Raw genomic sequence first — 19,612 nt, 5'->3', positions numbered from 1 at the left:
TTTTCAGATAAATATTTAAAAGAGAGTTTGAAAGGAAGAGCTTGACACTTTCTATTACAATGTAATGTTTAAAACTATCAAAATTGTATTAAAATTCATAAACTGTATTGATTCATTTTATATTCTTCTAAGATTTATGAACTTATGTGCTGACATTTTTGTGGGATTTTCAAACATTTTAAAATCACTGGCTATGACAGTCTTTGTTAAAATCACTGGCTATGATGGTCTTTTTGTTAGTCTTTGTGTTGGTATGGGCTATCAATCAACAGTTTCTCCAAAGACATAAACATCTTACTGTGCCCTTTAGTAAATATGCAGAACTGGTTTGTTAATTTCAAGTGGAATGAGCATGCACACATGTCAAGGTTTAAACCTTAATCAGAAAATGTACTAGTATTCTGCTGCCAGGCAGATATTTTTATTGTTCATTATGAAGCACAGCTGTGGGGATACAGATTCACTCAGAGGCAATGCGGATAAAAATAGTGGTTGTATCATTTATTATTGGTGTTCAATCAAGCAGCAGGTTTATGGGGCTCGCTGGCCCAACTGCTACTTATTTTACATGATATTTCCATGCAAAACAATGTTAAAATCTTCTTAAATTAATTTAGTGATTATATTCACATATGTATACATTATAAAAAGAATTCATTAATTTCCACGTATAAAAAAAGACAACTTCAAAACTAATATGATTTAGTGCAAAGGGCAGAAACAGTAAAAAAACAACTATCGTTTTTATTTTACAATTTTCCGTACAAAAACAATTTGGTTAGAGATGCGTATCTGCGATAGGAATCCGTCGCAGCTCTACAATCTGAGAGTTCGCAATACTCCCACCATCATGACTACTGTGGATAGACTTGTTGTCAAGCAGAATCAATTATAATTGTAAAATATCCAAAGAGTTAAAATATCGACACATCATTAAAACAAGATCACCTTACTAAATTTTGATATATTTATGCTTCAGATTAGAAAAATAAATTATGAAATTGCTGGTTATGAAAAACTTAATTCAAGAAATATTCTAACTCATATCATTTAGCTTCTCTAGTACATTTTGTTTTAAGGATATTTTCACTGAAAAAAATAAATACACTGGCGGCCAAACGTTTGGAATAATGTACAGATTTTGCTCTTATGGAAAGAAATTGGTACTTTTATTCACCAAAGTGGCATTAAACTGATCACAATGTATAGTCAGGATAGTACTAATGTGAAAAATTACCATTACAATTTGATACAAAAATTCAGAACTTCTTAAACTACTTAAGAGTTCTCATCAAAAAATCCTCCATGTGTAGCAATGACATCTTTGGAGATCCTTGGCATTCTAGCTGTCAGTTTGTCCATTTCACACCACTTTTCCTGTAGCACTTGCCAAAGATGTGGCTGTCTTGTTGGGCACTTCTCATGCACCTTACAGTCTAGCTGAACCCACAAAAGTTCTATGAGGTTAAGATCCATAACACTCTTTTCCAATTATCTACTGTCCTATGTCTGTGTTTCTGTGTTGCACCCCTGAGTCTTCCCTTTACTGTTCTACATGAAACTGGTGTTGAGCGGGTAGAATTCAGTGAAGCTGTCAGCTGAGGACACGTGAGGCGTCTATTTCTCAAACTAGAGACTCTGATGTACGTATCCTCTTGATTAGTTGTACATCTGGTCTTCCACATCTCTTTCTGTCCTTGTTAGAGCCAGTTGTCCTTTGTCTTTGAAGATTGTAGTGTACACCTTTGTATGAAATCTTCATTTATTTGGCAGTTTCAAGCATTGTATAGCCTTCATTCCACAAAACAATGATTGACTGATGAGTTTCTAGAGACAGCAGTTTCTTTTTTGCCATTTTTGACCTAATATTGACCTTAAGACATGCCAGTCTATTGCATACCGTGGCAACTCAAAAACAAACACAAAGACAATGTTAAGCTTCATTTAACAAACCAAATAGCTTTCAACTGTGTTTGAAATAATGGCAAGTGATTTTCTAGTACCAAATTAGCAATTTAGCATGATTACTCAAGGATAAGGTGTTGGGGTGATGGCTGCTGGAAATGGGGCCTGTCTAGATTTGATCAAAAATGACTTTTTTCAAATAGTTATGGTGTTGTTTTTTACATCAGTAATGTCCTGACTATACTTTGTGATCAGCTGAATGACACTTTGGTGAATTAAAGTACCAATTTCCTTCCAAAACAGCAAAATCTGTACATTATTCCAAACTTTTGGCCGCCAGTGTAAATAAATAAATAAAAACACTAAGCTTACGTCCACATTAATCCGGATCCATCTGAAAACGGCGTTTTCGAAACGCTCTCCATCCACACTGCCGTGTTCAAGCGTTTAACAAAAGTTGCTCATACACACTAAAACATATGAAAACTCTTAAATTCCTTTACAGTGTATGTAAAAAATCACTGTTCAGTGTAAGGTCTGAAATGCAATTATCCTCGTATTCCGTTGCCAGACAGCAATTCTGAGTAAACTTCCCGTCGCCTTTGAAGTAATGCAATGTGATGATTGTACAAAGTAACATTTATCTTTAACCACACTATCAAAGTGGATAGCAGGCACAACAACACCGCTACAACATGGGCTCCCATCTTGATTGCATTGGGTTGAAAGGATCACATGACTGCATCACATTACAACAAATACGTCATCATTTTCAGATATCTCCGTTTTCCCAGTCCACACTACAAAGCAAAGACGCCGTTTTGAAATGTATCCAATTCGGAGAGCGTTTTCGAATAGCTCAGGTTTCGCTGTCAAAAACCCTGTCTCAGCATGGATGGAAAGCCAAAAAGTAGAGAAAAAGATGCATTTTAAAATGAAAACGTATTAGTGTAGGCATGGCCTAAATCAGAAAATAACTTCTGCAGTGTTATTTGGAAAAAGAGACTTACCAGTTTTTAAGGCAAATATAAGGTCGTCAAATTCCTGTGACTCCTTGTTTTGTACCAGACTAGTATTGATGAATCCCCCTTCTGTGATGAAGTTCTCATCCTGTGGAGTCTGTTTGGAAACACTGCTGGGCTGGCTGCTGGGCCTAAGAGAAGTTCTTTCCCAGTCTGCAGAGACCTGATCACATATACAGATGCAAACTGATTAACACAGACACATAAACGGCAAAAAGACAACAACAAAGTCTGTTGAGGTTTTAGACAGCTGAAAGAAATGTAAATAACATTAAATCTTTAAAAGCTTCACTTCATGTGATGTCAAAATGAATTGTTCTTGTTTGCACACCCAGTCTGGGCTGAAAGCAATGACACAAATCAGCCATGAATTCAAGGGAGTGTCTGGTGCTTGGGTCATTCAGAGGTCATGAGGGCTTGGATGTCTAAAGGTTTTTATCAGGATGGGTTTGAAGGGTGAATAAAAGATCACTAGCATTCAGATTTGCAGTTGTATTGAATTATTTTATTGCTGGCATGAGATTGGCATCAATTGAGTGTGAATGGATAAACCTTTTACATTCTAACAAGTGTGCTAAGTCAGTCCAATCACAATACATGCAAATAAGGTGGGAGAACTAAGCTACATCAGTAATTGCAGATAAAAAAAGTACCTGTTTTTGTCAAAAAAGTATGTTGACACTTGAGTCACTCTTAAAAATGTGTGAATGCCATTTCCTTAGATCATGGGTTCCCAAACTTTTTGTCAGCCGAACCCCTTTGACCTAAATTATTTATTTGAAGTACCCTCTGATATTTTAAGTAATGTTTACCTTTCGAAATATAATTAATGTTAAATCTTTGCACTTTATTTTTTGTATTATTGTTATATTTTAATGAACCTTTATTACATCTATCGTTCTTTTCTTATAATATTTAAATATTTAATTTCATTCACCATTGGCATTTCTATCCCAATCAGAGATTGCACTACATTCCCAGTAAAATTCTCACACACACACACACACATTGGTGCGGCTATCCTTATGAGGACTCTCCACAGACATAATGATTTTTATACTGTACGAACTATAGATTCTATCCCCTAACCCTACCCCTACCCCTAAACCTAACCCTCACAAAACACTTTCTGCATTTTTAAATTTTCTAAAAAACATTGTTTAGTATGTTTTTTAAGCGATTTGAATTATTGGGACACTAGAAATGTCATCATAAACCACCTAACCCTAACCCTTATTGTATAATACCCTTGTAATTACCAGTTTGTAACCTAAAAAAAATGTCCTCGTAAACCACCCAAACCCGCCCGCCCACACACACACACAAAATATTGCTAAATGGTCTGTTTTTATCTGTCTTTGTCCATTTTATTTATTTATTTATTTGCTTTATTTGCCTGAAAATTTTATAAATCTATGCCATTCCATTTGTGTATGTAGCCTACATTTGAAATCTTGATATGATATAGCTAATTTTTACATGTTCAATAATTAAAAACATATTTTCATTAAAGTAACAAAGCCAGGGCTGTAACAACCATTATTACCTGGGGTTATAATGTTATAATTATAATATGTCCCCCTTCTAGAAATATTAGGAAATTAAACATTATATTTATATATATTTTTGAAATTATATATGATTAGCCTATATTTTAGGTTTCGGCTGCTGTGCAAGGAAATAGTAGGCAGTTGCCTCATTGACACCTTCAAGACCCATCAGAAGCCTCCATATACCGGTCGGTTCGGCAGTGAACAGAACCAGCGCACAAGTGGTTAACAGTACAGGCAAGGAGGTACAGCCATTGCCTATTGCTTTTCAGGACTACAGGGCAAACAATGTCAGGTTAATGAAGGATTTTTACTCTTAAAACATGATTGCATTACTGATAATTAAAGTAATTATGTTACAGCATAACTTTGTATGGAGAGTAGCGTGTAATTTACGTCACACACAAAACTCTGAACCTTCAACCAAAATTCTTGGATCTTAACACACCTCCAAAAGACATGGGTTGTGTCTCATCCTCTGATTGGCATCGCCAGCAGGTGGGTGTGTCTTTAAGACCAAGCCTATACAATCTAGAGGGGGTCCAATAGAATCGATGTAAAATCTTGAATTGCATAAGGCGCACCCTTGCGTCTCTAGATTAAGACTTGACGTTTTTTTAGAATCCTAGCCCACACTCCCTCCTCCAATATCAAGTTTAAACCTTTCTCCCATAGTCTCTTGATAGAAGTTAAAGTTCCATCCCTCAGACTCTGAATTATTAGGGAGTAATACACTGATGCCTCATGACCTTTTCCAAAAGCAGTAATCACCCCTTTAATTGCCACTTTAGGAGGGTGTATGCTACTCCCAAAAATAGTACAGAGCAGGTGGCACAGCTGTAAATACCTAAAGAACTGAGATCTGGGAATCCCAAAATGTTGAACCAATTTTTCAAAGGATCTCAACACTCTTCTCTCATATAGGTCACAGAGTGTAGTAACCCCCCTCACAATCCACTCTGACCAGCAGAAAGGGGACTTATTAATACATCATTTTGGGTTCAGCCATATGGCAACATTTAAATAAATGTTCGAAATAAACACTCTGGACACTTTGGTCCATACCGAGTGCAAATGTGAGACAATGTAACTTCTCCAGTTAGTTTGATAGAAAGGCTCTGTAATGGCGAAATAGGGGCAAGAACTTCCCGCTCAATACAAAACCAGGGAGGGGCTCTCTCAGGTGGAAGCGACCAATGAGCCAAATGTCTGAGACCGAACGCATAATAATAAAACAAAATCTTGGGTAGGCCTAGCCCACCTTTGTCAATCAGCCTATGCAGCTTACTGAAATGTAATCTGAGATGTTTACCATTCCAAATGAAGGACTTCTCTATGCTATCAAATTGCTTGAAACAAGAGAGGGGGACATCTATATGGAGAGACTGTAGCAGGTAGTTGAATTTTGGAATACAATTCATTTTAATAACATTAACCTTCCCAATCATCGAAAAATGTAATGAAGCCCACCTGCCCACATCGCTCGAAAAACTTTTTATTAAAGGGTCAAAATTAACTCTAACTAAATCACACAAATTTGCTGGGAATAAAATATCCAAATACTTAATGCCCTGTTTGGGCCACTGAAAGGCACCCAGCTGAAAAGCCATTATCAGGCAGTACACTGTCAGAGCCAAAGCTTCGGATTTATACTAATTAACTCTGTATCCCGAGAACTTAGAAAAGGAATGAATAATTCTGTGGAGGCAAGGCACAGATCTAGTAGGGTCGGAGACGAATAATAAACTATCATCTGCGTAAAGCAAAAGCTTATGCACCACACCTCCCACCATCACCCCTGGAAAATCATCCTCCTTTCTCACCACGGCTGCTAATGGTTCCAGTGCAAGACAGAACAATAATGGGGAAAGAGGGCAACCCTGCCGGGTGCCCCTATCCAGAGTAAAGTAATCTGAAATTATTCCATTTGTTTGTACCGCCGTGTCTATAAAGTAACTTAATCCATCCAATAAACGTATTCCCAAACCCGTACATTTCCAAAATCTTAAAAAGATAATCCCATTCTACCATATCAAACGCCTTTTTGGCATTTTTGATCATTCGCCACTAACCACATGATATTGACGAAATGCCTAATGTTATCAGAAGAGATACGGCCCTGAATAAACCCCACCTGATCTATGTGTATAAGAAATGTCATAACTTTACTTAATCGGTTAGCCAAAATGTTTGACAATATTTTAATGTCTAGCTGGATCAGGGAAATTGGATGGTAACTCTTACACTCGCTTGAATCTTTGTCCTTTTTAAGAATCAGACTGATCCGGGCTTGCGTCATGGTTGGCGGAAGCTTTCCATTCTTTAATGATTCCGTATAAACTTCTAGCAAAAGTGGAGCCAATTCTGTAGCATAAGATCTAAAAAACTTAGCAGCAAAGCCGACTGGCCTCGGAGCCTTGCCTGTAGGCAAGGCCTTAACTACCTCGTCAAGCTCCTCCAAGGTTATCTCTAAATCAAGAGCATCAAGAGATTAAAGTCTCCTCCCAATATTATATCATGAGGGGTGCCAGCGACTTGGCACATCCCTTCAAGATCTATAAAAAAGATCTTTTTTATACCTGATCATCAGCGTTAGGTGCATAAATATTAGCCAAAATCAGACTTTGCCCCTAAATATCTGCTAAACAATAATGACTCTTCCTAATTTAACTTTAATCTGGTTGAGACATTTGAATTGTAGATGCTTACATATCAGTGTAATGACTGCCCTGCTCTTACTTGAGCCAGCACTAAGGAAAACATGTCCACCCCATATCTTCCCAATTTTTCAGCTTCCTGCAGGGAAAGATGCATTTCTTGAAGAAACTCTTTATTTCTTACGTTTAAGTAGATAAATACATTTCCTTCTTTTTATGGGGTGCCCCAAACCATTCACATTCCACGTGGAGAGAGACCATCCACTCAAACTAACATTTGACATTTTGACATTTTAGAAAAAATAGATTGTGTGTCAAAAATAAAATTATAAAGACCATATTCCACATTAGCGCAACAATCAAACCCTGAACCTCCCCCGAACCAAAAAAAGAAAAACGCGTGTATTAACCCCGCGCACTACAGCGCCACCCGGCGTCCATACCTCTAAACTCAAAAAGTCCATATACGCCTACGAGAGCCCCCGTGAAAACTTTGCTGTCGGATTGCTCAAGTCCGGTGTTTCTATACAAATTTTGTAAAACAAATTACACAACAGAAGATAATCTATAAAACAAACTCCAGCCAATAGGTGGGATAAACACATAGAACGTGTAGATTCATCCACATAACTGTCCTGAAGGTGTGTTTCTCCACAAAACAAACTCCAGCCTCTAACGGAACCAGCACACAATTAAATAAATAATTAAAATAAAATAAAATAAAATAAAATAAAATAAAATAAAATAAAATAAAATAAAATAAATAAATAAATAAAAGCTGTTCAGGTTCCTCGGACAGTCAAAGGAATATTCAGTGATCCGGCCCATTCAACTGCTACTTGAATGCAACAAATGACCCAATCAATCCAATGTCCTGCAAGAAATACTCCACAAAACAAACTCCAACCAATAGGAGGCATAAGCACAAAGAACGTGCAGATTCATCCACAACACTGTCCCGAAGGAGTGCTGCTACACAAAACAAACTCCATCCACTAGGCGGAACCAGCACAAAAAGAAACAAAAAAGGCACTCAGCTTCCTTGGACGATCAAGTGGATGTTCAGTGAGTCGATTCACTTGGCTGCAACATGAGAACCACAAAATAACTTAGTCATTGACTTTATGAAGGACATTGCTTGCTGGGGACATGTAAATACTTCACGGCCATCCTTATTATCTATTCTCAATTTGGCTGGGAACATCAGTGCAAATGCAACCTTCCGTTGATGTAAGAGTTTCTTAAATTCCTTGAATCAGTCACATTTCTTCTCGCCTTCCTTTACTCCGTGCCTCGCGTAACACGAGATCTTTATCGGATGATCTCAGAAATTTGGCCAGAATTGATCGAGGCCTGTCTCCCTCAGTGTATCACCGAGCCGGGACCCTGAGAGCTCGCTCAATTTCCAGCTTATGGCCTGTTATGTCAAGCAAATTCAGAAAGAGCCCGTCCAGGAATTCCACCATATTCTGACCCTCTGCTCCCTCAGGAATTCCAACAATTCGGACGTTATTCCACCGGTTATGATTCTGCATATCCTCCATTTTCTCCCAGATGTGCTCCAAATCCACCCTGGTTGCTAGCGGATTAGCAGCTATTCCCTCTCCGATGACTCCAGATAATCGATCTGTTTCTCGACATCCCCCACTCTTGTAACCACCTCAGTGAATTTCGTCTCCATGGCCGTGATCGATCGATGTATTACAGCGAGATCCTCCAAGTCAGCAACAACTTACATCAGCACCACAGACATGTTGGACAGTTGACGCTGGGTTTCTCCCGCCGCACCTTCCAAACCGAGTCCCTGGTCCGCAGGCCCATCAGACGTTTCAGCTTGAGCATGTAAGTGTCTTTTAATGTCTCCAGAGCCTGAGGATTTTGACTTCTTTACCATGTTTACCTCAGAGAACAAATATGTAGCTGGGTGTATCGAATCTCACCGGATTATAGCATGAAAATAATTAAAAAACTAGCAAAGTGTGTAGAGTTCGCCATTTACTCCTCGCATAGCGTCACGTGACCCTCCCACGTAAGTGTCTTTTAATGTCTCCAGAGTACCAAGGATTTTGAATTCTTTGACATTGTCTTCCTAGAACAGTTATGGATCAGGGTGTATCGAATCTCACTGGTTTATGACACAAAAAAGTATAAAAACTAGCAAAATGCGTAGAGCTCGCCATTGTAATGTTTGATGTGTTTGTTCATGTATTTCATGTCTTTTATTTTTAAAGTTTATTTCCTGTTTCATGTCATGTGGTCTCCATGTCATGTGATTTCATGTTTCCCTCCATGTTCATGTGTCTTGTTTTCATTGGTTTATTGTCTTATCTCGTTTATAGTTCTTAGTGTTCATTGGTTATCTTTGTCATGTGTTCTCCCATGTCTATGTATTTAAGCCCTCATGTTTTCCATTGTCCTTTGTCAGGTATTGTGTGTTTGGTAACGTTGTCATTTTAGGTCAAGTCATTGTTTATATTCAAGTCAATTTGTCTAGTCAAGTTTATAGTCAAGTTCATGTTTATGTTTCATGTTTATAGTTAGTTTTTTTGGAATTCACGTTTGTTAATAAAATTGCACTTGGGTTCTTCACTTCATCGTCTTTGTCATTGCCAACAGCATCGTTACAGAATACCTGATGTACAATGAACCCAGCAATCCAACTCCTACGCCCACGTCAGGGCAATCGTCCCCTGGAGGATTACATGGAGGGCTTCTGCGCTCTGGCCTGTCGGATGGACTTTAATGAGGTTGCCCTCAAGGACTGTTTCCATTCTCCTCTTTGATGCCTGGCGGTTGCAGTTCCGCAGGTTGCAATCTGGTTCAGTATATCGACCTTGTCCTGCAGATTACTGGTTCCACGTCATGGTCGACGAGCCGGAGTTCCACGTCATGGCCGCCAAGCCAGAGTTCCTCGTCATGGTTGCTGAGCTAGCGCCACCTTTTGCCCTGGATCCTGAGTCTGCTCCCTGCCATGTCACAGCAATGCCTCAGCCTGCTCCCTGCCATGTCACAGCAACGCCTCAGCCTGCTCCCTGCCATGTCACAGCACCGCCTCAGCCTGCTCCCTGCCATGTCACAGCACCGCCTCAGCCTGCTCCCTGCCATGTCACAGCACCGCCTCAGCCTGCTCCCTGCCATGTCACAGCACCGCCTCAGCCTGCTCCCTGCCATGTCACAGCACCGCCTCAGCCTGCTCCCTGCCATGTCACAGCACCGCCTCAGCCTGCTCCCTGCCATGTCACAGCACCGCCTCAGCCTGCTCCCTGCCATGTCACAGCACCGCCTCAGCCTGCTCCCTGCCATGTCACAGCACCGCCTCAGCCTGCTCCCTGCCATGTCACAGCACCGCCTCAGCCTGCTCCCTGCCATGTCACAGCACCGCCTCAGCCTGCTCCCTGCCATGTCACAGCACCGCCTCAGCCTGCTCCATGCCATGTCACAGCACCGCCTCAGCCTGCTCCATGTCATGTCACAGCAATGCCTCATCCTGCTCCATGCCATGTCACAGCAACGCCTCAGCCTGCTCCATGCCATGTCACAGCCATGCCTGAGCCTGCTCCATGCCACGTCATGGCCACATCTGAGCTGTTGGACCTGGGGATGGTTCCCGACTTTGTACCCACCCTATGGACGCTTACTCATGATCAGGCAAGGGGAACTTTTGACCCTCTGACCCCGCCTGGACCCTCCAAGCCCTGGACTCCGCCTTGGCATGTCGATCCCTCGACATCACTTCGGCTCTACGTTCCCTCGGCTCCACTGTGGTCCTTCAGCCTGTTGGCTTTACTGGGGTCCCTTGTCCCTCCAGCTCCTCCTTGGTCTTCAGCCCCACTGGCTCTGCCTCAGTCTTCCGATCCCCCAGCTCTGCCTTGCTCCTCCGTGCCTCCAGCGCTGCCTTGGTCCTCCCTGCCTATGGGCTCCACCCTGGCCCTTTGAGTCTTCAGCTACTCTCTGGGTACCAAGTTCCCTGGTGTTGCCCTTCAAGTCTCTCATGGCTCCGCCTTCCATGGCTCTGCCCCTCAAGTCTCTCACAGCCCCACCTTCCACGGCTCTGCCCCTCAAGACTCTCAGGGCCCCACCTTCCATTGACTCTGCCCTGGTCCCATGCCCCACGCCCTGTCTCGCCAGGCCACACTCCATGCCATTCCAAGCCATGCCTCAAGACCCCCCCCCCCCCAGCTCCCTACAGAACTTTGGGAATTCTGTCATATTTGGACCCCTGGTCATGTTTCCCTCCATGTTCATGTGTCTTGTTTTCATTGGTTTATTGTCTTATCTTGTTTATAGTTCTTGGTGTTCATTGGTTATCTTTGTCATGTGTTCTCCCATGTCCAAGTATTTAAGCCCTCATGTTTTCCATTGTCCTTTGTCAGGTATTGTGTGTTTGGTAACGTTGTCATATTAGGTCAAGTCATTGTTTATATTCAAGTCAAGGCAAGTTTATGTCTAGTCAAGTTTATAGTCAAGTTCATGTTTATGTTTCATGTTTATAGTTAGGTTTTTTGGATTTCACATTTGTTAATAAAATTGCACTTGGGTTCTTCATCGTCATCGTCTTTGTCACTGCCAGCGCCAGCAGCAACGTTACAGCCATTCACACGTCCGAACCTCGCATGGCATCACGTGACTCCCCCATATTAGGTGTCTTTAACTACTATGTACTAACATGATAATACATACAATACAATGTTCTTATTGTGTAACTACATGTCAGGGGTATTCAATTAAAGTTCTAAGAGGTGCAGTCTCTACATTTCCTTACCAGCAAAGGTCTGGATAATAATACCTAGCTTACATGGTGTCAGTAGTCAAATGTCTATGAAATTATATATTTTTGAATAGTTTTTATAACTTGCCATGTTGGCAGCAATAGTACTTTGTAAACAAATAAAAAATAAATCTTAAACATTCAAAATAGTCTCTTCAAAACTGGGCAGGGATGAGGACATTGGGGGCCCAGAGACAGCCAAAGTAGTGTTAGTGTTTATAGTAGTGTATGCAGCGCTGGAGGCAGTAGTGTAATGACTATTTTATTTTTATTGTAAACGGTAATGGTAACTTATGCACGTCTTTTTTTTTTTTTTTTTTGCCTATATCTCGGACACTTTTGAAGGACAATTCTGTTAAATTTATGACTCAAAATTACTATTCTCCATGTTTTTGTGGTTTAAGAAGAGCTCAATGAAATTTTCTTTGGTTGGTATTTAAAGATTTCAGACTGATTGCAGACCAACGGCTGCCACTTAAGCAAATATCAATTTTTATTTTATTTTTAATTATTATTTTTTTATCTTCTGCGGCAGCAGCTGCGAGATGCACACGGACACATCAGGGATTTAGGTACACGAGCAGCACGCAGAACTGTCCTGCATTGTGCGGTTTCCCGCAAATTAACTAGAAAATCATGTCCGTGATGACATGGCCCTAATATCATCAGTGGGCTTTTCCAGTGTTTTTGGATGAAGCATTTGCAGTCAAATTGTGAGACATAACTTCTCAGCGAGTGCTAATTACTACAGTGTTGACTCATTTGTATTTACTGTATTTTCCCAAATCAGTCGGCAGATAGAGACAAAAAAAGATTCAGAAAGAAATCTCTGTATAGACTATTATTTCTTTAGATAGGGATAATTTTAAATAAAACTAAATTTAATTGAATTGACAAATTAAAAATGAAATAGAAATAAAACCTAAATTAAAATTAGAAACATCATAACCTTGGTGGTAATGACTAATGCAGCTTTCACTTTCTTAATCTACAGTAGTGGCCAAAAATATTGGCACCCTTGGTAAATATGCGCAAAGAAGGCTGTGGAAAATAAATCTGAATTGATTAGCCTTTTGATCTTTCATTCAAAAAATTCACAAAAATCTAATCTTTAATTAAAGTAAAACAACTGTAAAAGGGGAAATATCTCATTATTAAATAAATATTTTTCTCCAAAATGCATTAGCCGTAATTATTGGCACCCTTTTATTCAATACTTTTTGCAACCTCCCTTTGCCAAGATAACAGCTCTGAGTCTTCTCTTATAATGCCTAATGAGGTTGGAGAACACATGGCAAGGGATCTGAGACCATTCCTCCATACAGAATCTCTACAATTCAAATTCAGAGGTTTATGTTGGTGGACTCTCCTCTTCAGTTCACCCCACACATTTTCTATGGGGTTCAGGTCAGGAGACTAGGATGGCCATGGCAGAACCTTGATTTTGTGGTCAGTGAACCATTTTTGTGTTAATTTTGATATTTGTTTTGGATCATTGTCCTGCTGGAAGATCCAACCAGGGCCCATTGTAAGCTTTCTGGCAGAGGCAGTCAGGTTTTGATTTTTTATCTGTTGGTATTTGATAGAGTCCATGATGCCATGTATCCAAACAAGATATCCAGGACCTCTGGCAGAAAAACAGCCCCACAACATTCAAGATCCAGTACCACATTTAACCGTGGGCATTGGGGGGTACTTCATCTCTGTGTACGCCAAACCCATCTCTGGTGTTTGCTGCCAAAAATCTCTTTTTTTGTTTCATCTAACCACAAAATCCAGTCGCATCTGAAGTTCCAGTAGTGTCTGGCAAACTGAAGACCATTGAGTTTGTTGTTGGATAGGAGCAGAGGCTTTTTTTCTTGAAACCCTCCCAAACAACTTGTGGTGATATAGGTGATGTCTGATATTTTTAAAAAAATTTTTTTTTAACTTTCTGACCCCAAGACCCAACTAATTTCTGCAGTTCTCCAACTGTGATCCTTGGAGATTCTTTGGCCACTTGAACCATCTTCCTCACTGTGCGTGGAGACAATATAGACACACGCCCTTTTCCAGGCCGATTCTTAAGATCTCCAGTTGATTGGAACTTGTTAATTATTGCCCTGATAGTGGAAATGGGCATTTTCAATTCTTTGGCTTTTTTCTTATAGCCACTTCCCATTTTGTGAAGCTCAACAACCTTTTTCCGCACATCAGAACTATATTCTTAAGTCTAACCCACTGTGATTGATGATTAAGGGAATTTGGCCTGTGTGTTACTTCATATTTATACCCCTGTGAATCAGGAAGTCATGGCTGAACAATTTCATGTTTCTAGTCACCCAGGTGTACTAAAAAATGTAAAATATGAATGGGAATATACTTCAGATATATTTTACCCAAAGAATTTCTAGGGGTGCCAATAATTGTGGTCAACGTGTTTTGGAGAGAAATATGTATTTAATAATGAGATATTTGTCCTCTTTCAATTGTTTTACTTCAATTAAAGGTTAGATTTTTGTGAATTTTTTGAATGAAAGATCAAAAGGATAAACAATGCAGATTTTTTATCACAGCCTTCTTTGATCATATTTACCAAGGGTGCCAATATTTTTGGGTCAATATTTACTGTATGTGAGTGGAGAGGAAAAAGCAACAAATAATTGAAATGTCAACAGAACGCAATAAGAATTGTGTTGAAGGACAGTTTTGTCTTCATACACCTAAAGTATATGCTTTCATTGTGAAACCACTTTGAAGTATGTTCAGCAGGATACTAATCATAAAATGTATATATGAAATGCAACAGAGGTGTTTTTGTTACATTTATATTGTCAAACTGTTTTTCTTAGTTGTTAAATTTTAAAATAAGCTTAAAATATTGATGTTGAGTTTATGGTTACAATTTGAATACAGATTCATGACAGATTCATTCGGACTCGGACTGCTATGGACTTGGTCTTAAGTCCAACTCAGCCCCTTTTGCAACTTGGACTCAATTGTTTAAAGACTCGGACTTGACTTAGACTCGACTAAGGTGGACTCGAACCCAACACTAGTACAATGCAACAACTCATATTGTATGTACATAATAAGTACATTGTATCAAATGCTTAAGTACATAGTAGTTAAAGACACCTAATATAAAGTGGGTCCGACATTTGTTAGGTTTTAAATTATAAAACAATAGATTCCTTAACTGTACGACAACATGTGTACAGCAAACTTAGTTGAACATAGTTAAAATTATGAATTACTTTGATTACTATGCTAGGACACCTGTGTGAACTTGAGGGGAACTGACTTCATACACACTTAAAACTGCCTTGAGATTAGTTGGTTAAAAGTTATTGCAAAAATAGCTAGTAAAGTGAAGTTAGAGATAAAAGGTTTTGCAAATGCCACTTGGTTTAAAATTGTATCTAGTTTGTCATTCATACACTTTTAAGAGTGGCTTAATTGTCCAAATACTTTTGGGGGACACTGTACCTTAAGTGCTTATTGTAATTGAGCATCATCATATTGTATGAGGACCGACTGCATAACAATTAGTACACAAATATGTGACACCTATTTTACAGTTTAATGGAATTGCCCATTCCAAACAGAGCACACAGATATGGCAATAACCACAACTGACCGAAAGAGAGCGCGAGTACCAATTTGTCATGCCATTGCCTTTAAGCATACTTAGTAAAAATGTCTCACTGTTTTATGTACAGACTCCATCTGTCTCACCTGTCCTCTCCATTCATCTTCTCCTCAGCTTTACAATTTGATCAATAAAGGTACTTTCACTTTTCTCATGAAGCAGCAGTGCAGAATACTAATCATGCTAAACTTAAGACTCCATCCTGTGACGTAAACCTACAAGTACAGAACAATACCCAAATAAACACAACACTAAAACAACCAAACCCTAAATATAATCTTTTTACATCACTTGAATGCCCTTGATTTGCTTCCTAATAGCACTGGCTTCATTTCCTTTGGCTGAATGAACTGTATACTACAGTGTTTTTCTCAGGAGAATGGAGATAGAGGTCACTCCAGTCGTCCATATTCCATGCACCTAATTTTGGTACAATAGCCCATCAACAGGCATGTAATCACAACAGAATGTACGAGCTGGTTGAATTAGACACCACCAGCCGCCTTGTCATGTCTGTCTGGAGAGCTTGAGGAGACAGCCACCCTGCCAGACCTGTGTTTCCTGTTCCTTCTCCACCAATAATTTCCTCCCGCCCAACTGCCTCTTGTCTCGAGGCCACATGTGACAACTTTAAGCCAAAAGTCAGTGCTCTCATGAATAAAAGAGGATTTCTGGGGTTTTCTGGGGTCAGTGAAATTAAAAATGTCCATACAGATTGTAGTCTTGCCAAAGTATCATAAATATACTAAGCATTAAGTGGACAAATCCATTATCAGAGATGTTTTTGCAAATCCTTGAGAATCATTTGGCGTCAGTGAGTGTAATGGCCAAATAAGCAGACAAGGCTTTGGGACATATAGTGATATTTTGGGGTAAATAAATTAGATTTAGTTGTAGATTTCATGCCATATTCCATAAACTTTCATGGTGTTACCATGGTTTTTGGACATAGGCCATATTAATTCCATGGTATACTTTGATGTACCTTGAAGTACCAGGTAAATACCATAGCACATGAATATGCTAATCATTTAGTTCCATGGTAAAGTATATATCAAAGTGCCATAGTATTATCATCTGAGACCATCACTGTACTATGGAATTACTATTGCCACAATACTTTTTTTGTAAGGGAGGCTAGCCTTCTGGAGTGATTCTAAAGGATTAATCTACTCTGTTCAATTGCAGAAACAATCAAAATTGTTTCAACTTAAGTTTACTTTAAATCAACCTCCACTCGATCTGTGGAGACCATCACAACCTTCAAGAAATGGCTAAAACTGTTCTTCTGTAACCACTAAACCCATCATAAATCATAAATTGAAGGCTTCCTATTACTGTTAAACATTACAAATAAATAAATAAATACTTTAGCTTGCTATTGAACCTTAGCATTGAAACTGTGGCTCTTAAAAGATAAATTGCTTGTGATGTTCCTTATTTGTAAGTCACTTTGGATAAAAGCATCTGCTGAATGATTAAATGTCAATCTCACAAACAAAAGGTGTGAGCAGAATCTTAAGGACAGCTCAGCCTACTTTCGCAATTAAGTTGTTGACTTAAGGAAACAGAGATATTTTCTTTATAAATATCTCATCTGAAAGCCTTTCTTGATCTCTTTCCCAGGCAGCCTGTGCTTCCACAATCCCCAACTCTTCCCTCCTAACCTTCCCGTACATTCTCTTCCCAGTGAATGTATCTGTGAATAGTTTACATTGAGGGCTCAGCGGAATGTGGACTTCTACACAAGGCCTCTCTATTATATAACACTTTTTACTGTCTGTGTGTGTGTGCACGTAAGCTGATTCAGTGAACAAGCAGAGCTCTCAGAGTCCTCTGGCTGAGGCTGAGCCGGAGGATGATAAATAAGTAGTTATGCAAACACACATTAAGGGCTACCAGTGTAATGTTGTAATGTTCGTACTAGAGTTGAGAATTTGATGCATTAATTTAGTACAATACATATATTGTACATACAGTATATTAGTGCTGTCAGTTGATTAACATTTTTAAACGCAATTAATCACAAATTTGACAAATTTTCCTGTCAAAATGCATTTATTTCCATCGTAGGAAAAAAATGAACCATATAATGCTTTATTAACATTTTCCAAACAAAGCCTTCCACAGTATAAAGATAGAAATGCACTAAAATAGCACCAATTAAAGTAACATTAAACGTTTCCCAAATTCTAACTGGGAAGTTGAATAATTGAAAGAACTAATCCCCACATAGGTTGCATTTTTATTGCAATGGGCATTAAATCTCTTAAACTCAAATCATCCACAATCTGCTGGCAGGACTCGTGAAGCTGCGTTCATGATTCGCATCAGAGCATCAACACTAGCGGCACTTTCAACTTCACATGAAGAGCGTTTGCAAACAACATAGTCTCATTCTGCATTTTGGTGATAGTTAAGACTTGCATCTGTGGTAATTAAAATGCACCTTACATAGTCCCATCTGTGCTTGTTTTATTTATAAAATAGTATTAAGAGATTCTTTCTCCATCATTTTATCATGTAAGCGCTGTTGTGCATGTGTGCAGAGATTCTTTTATTTACTGAGATAACAACCTCCGCGGCTTTATCATAGGAGAGAGCGTAAAATTGGAATCTGCCCGATTCCAGCCTTGCTGAAGCACCACCAGATCACCACTGATCCTCCACCAAATTTCACAGTGGGTGCGAGACACTGTGGCTTGAAGGCCTCTCCAGGTCTCCATCTAACCATTAGATGACCAGGTGCAGGATCGGTGATGATCTGGGGGTGCTTTAGCAAGGCTGGACAATGCGCCATGCCACACAGCCAGGTCAATCAAGGTGTGGATGGAGGATCACAGGATCAAGACCCTGTCATGGCCAGCCCAATCTCTAGACCTCAACCCCACTGAAAACCTCTGGAATGTGATCAAGAGGAAGATAGATGGCCACAAACCATCAAACAAAGCCGAGCTGCTTGAATTTTTGTGCCAGGAGTGGCATAAAGTCACCCATCAGCAATGTGAAAGACTGGTAGAGATCATCAAATCAAATCAAATCAAATCACTTTATTGTCACACAGCCATATACACAAGTGCAATGGTGTGTGAAATTTTTGGGTGCAGTTCCGATCAACACAGCAGTCGTGACAGTGATGAGACAGTACCAATTTACAATAACATCAAATTAACACAGCACAATTTAAACATCTGATATACACATAATTACACTCAACAATATAGAAATAATAACATACACTGTACAGTATACAATACGTACTATATAGATACACATTATTCAATAAAAATAAAAAATACAAATATATAAAAAAAGTATATATAGTATATATAGAATGTACAGTATTGTACTGTATTGACATTCAGGCTGTTGGTTGATAGTCAGCTGTTAAGAGAGAATATAATATAATAATAATATAATTTATGACAGTCCGGTGTGAGATATAAGAGTAAGGGTAATAAAGTGCAGTGCTGATGTATTTGATCGTGGGAGATCAAGAGTTCAGAAGTCTGATTGCTTGGGGAAAGAAGCTATCATGGAGTCGGCTGGTGCGGGTCCTGATGCTGCGATACCGCCTGCCTGATGGTAGCAGTGAGAACAGCCCATGGCTCGGGTGGCTGGAGTCTCTGATGATCCTCTGAGCTTTTTTCACACACCGCCTTGTATATATTTCCTGGAGGGAGGGAAGCTCACCTCCGATGATGTGTCTGGCAGTTCGCACCACCCTTTGCAGTGCTTTGCGGTTGTGGGCGGTGCTATTGCCGTACCAGGCGGAGATGCAGCCAGTCAGGATGCTCTCTACAGTGCAGGTGTAGAACCGTGTGAGGATGTGGCGGTTCATTCCAAACTTCCTCGGCCGTCTCAGGAAGAAGAGGCGCTGATGAGCCTTCTTCACAACGACTTCAGTGTGGATGGACCATGTGAGTTCCTCAGTGATGTGGACACCCAGGAACTTGAAGCTGATGACTCTCTCCACTGGTGCTCCATTGATGGTGATGGGACTGTGTTCTCTGTCTTTACTTCTGAAGTCCACTACAAGCTCCTTTGTCTTACTGACGTTGAGGGAGAGGTTGTGCTCC

General features: G+C 39.7%; 2 protein-coding genes across 2 annotated transcripts in view; one reads left to right on the top strand and one right to left on the bottom strand.

Moving 5' to 3' along the window:
* Positions 1 to 445: 445 nt before the first annotated feature.
* LOC127420663 (adhesion G-protein coupled receptor V1-like) overlaps positions 446 to 19,612 on the bottom strand; it is a 213,783-nt gene continuing 194,616 nt past the window's right edge. Inside the window, 2 exon segments of the mRNA XM_051663101.1 lie at positions 446 to 890; positions 2,909 to 3,090. Of these exon segments, the coding sequence (XP_051519061.1) occupies positions 779 to 890; positions 2,909 to 3,090 (294 nt within the window). The 3' untranslated portion in view covers positions 446 to 778.
* Positions 7,953 to 11,666, top strand: LOC127416978 (uncharacterized). Its single transcript, XM_051656641.1, has 2 exons — positions 7,953 to 8,976; positions 9,751 to 11,666. The coding sequence occupies exon 2, from the start codon at positions 9,877 to 9,879 to the stop codon at positions 11,068 to 11,070; it is 1,194 nt and encodes a 397-aa protein (XP_051512601.1). The 5' UTR covers positions 7,953 to 8,976; positions 9,751 to 9,876; the 3' UTR covers positions 11,071 to 11,666.

Source organism: Myxocyprinus asiaticus, chromosome 3 (assembly GCF_019703515.2).
Source record: "Myxocyprinus asiaticus isolate MX2 ecotype Aquarium Trade chromosome 3, UBuf_Myxa_2, whole genome shotgun sequence".
NCBI lineage: Eukaryota > Metazoa > Chordata > Actinopteri > Cypriniformes > Catostomidae > Myxocyprinus > Myxocyprinus asiaticus.
The sequence above is the reverse complement of the archived record's forward strand: the minus strand, read 5'-3'. Positions and strand labels throughout refer to the sequence as shown.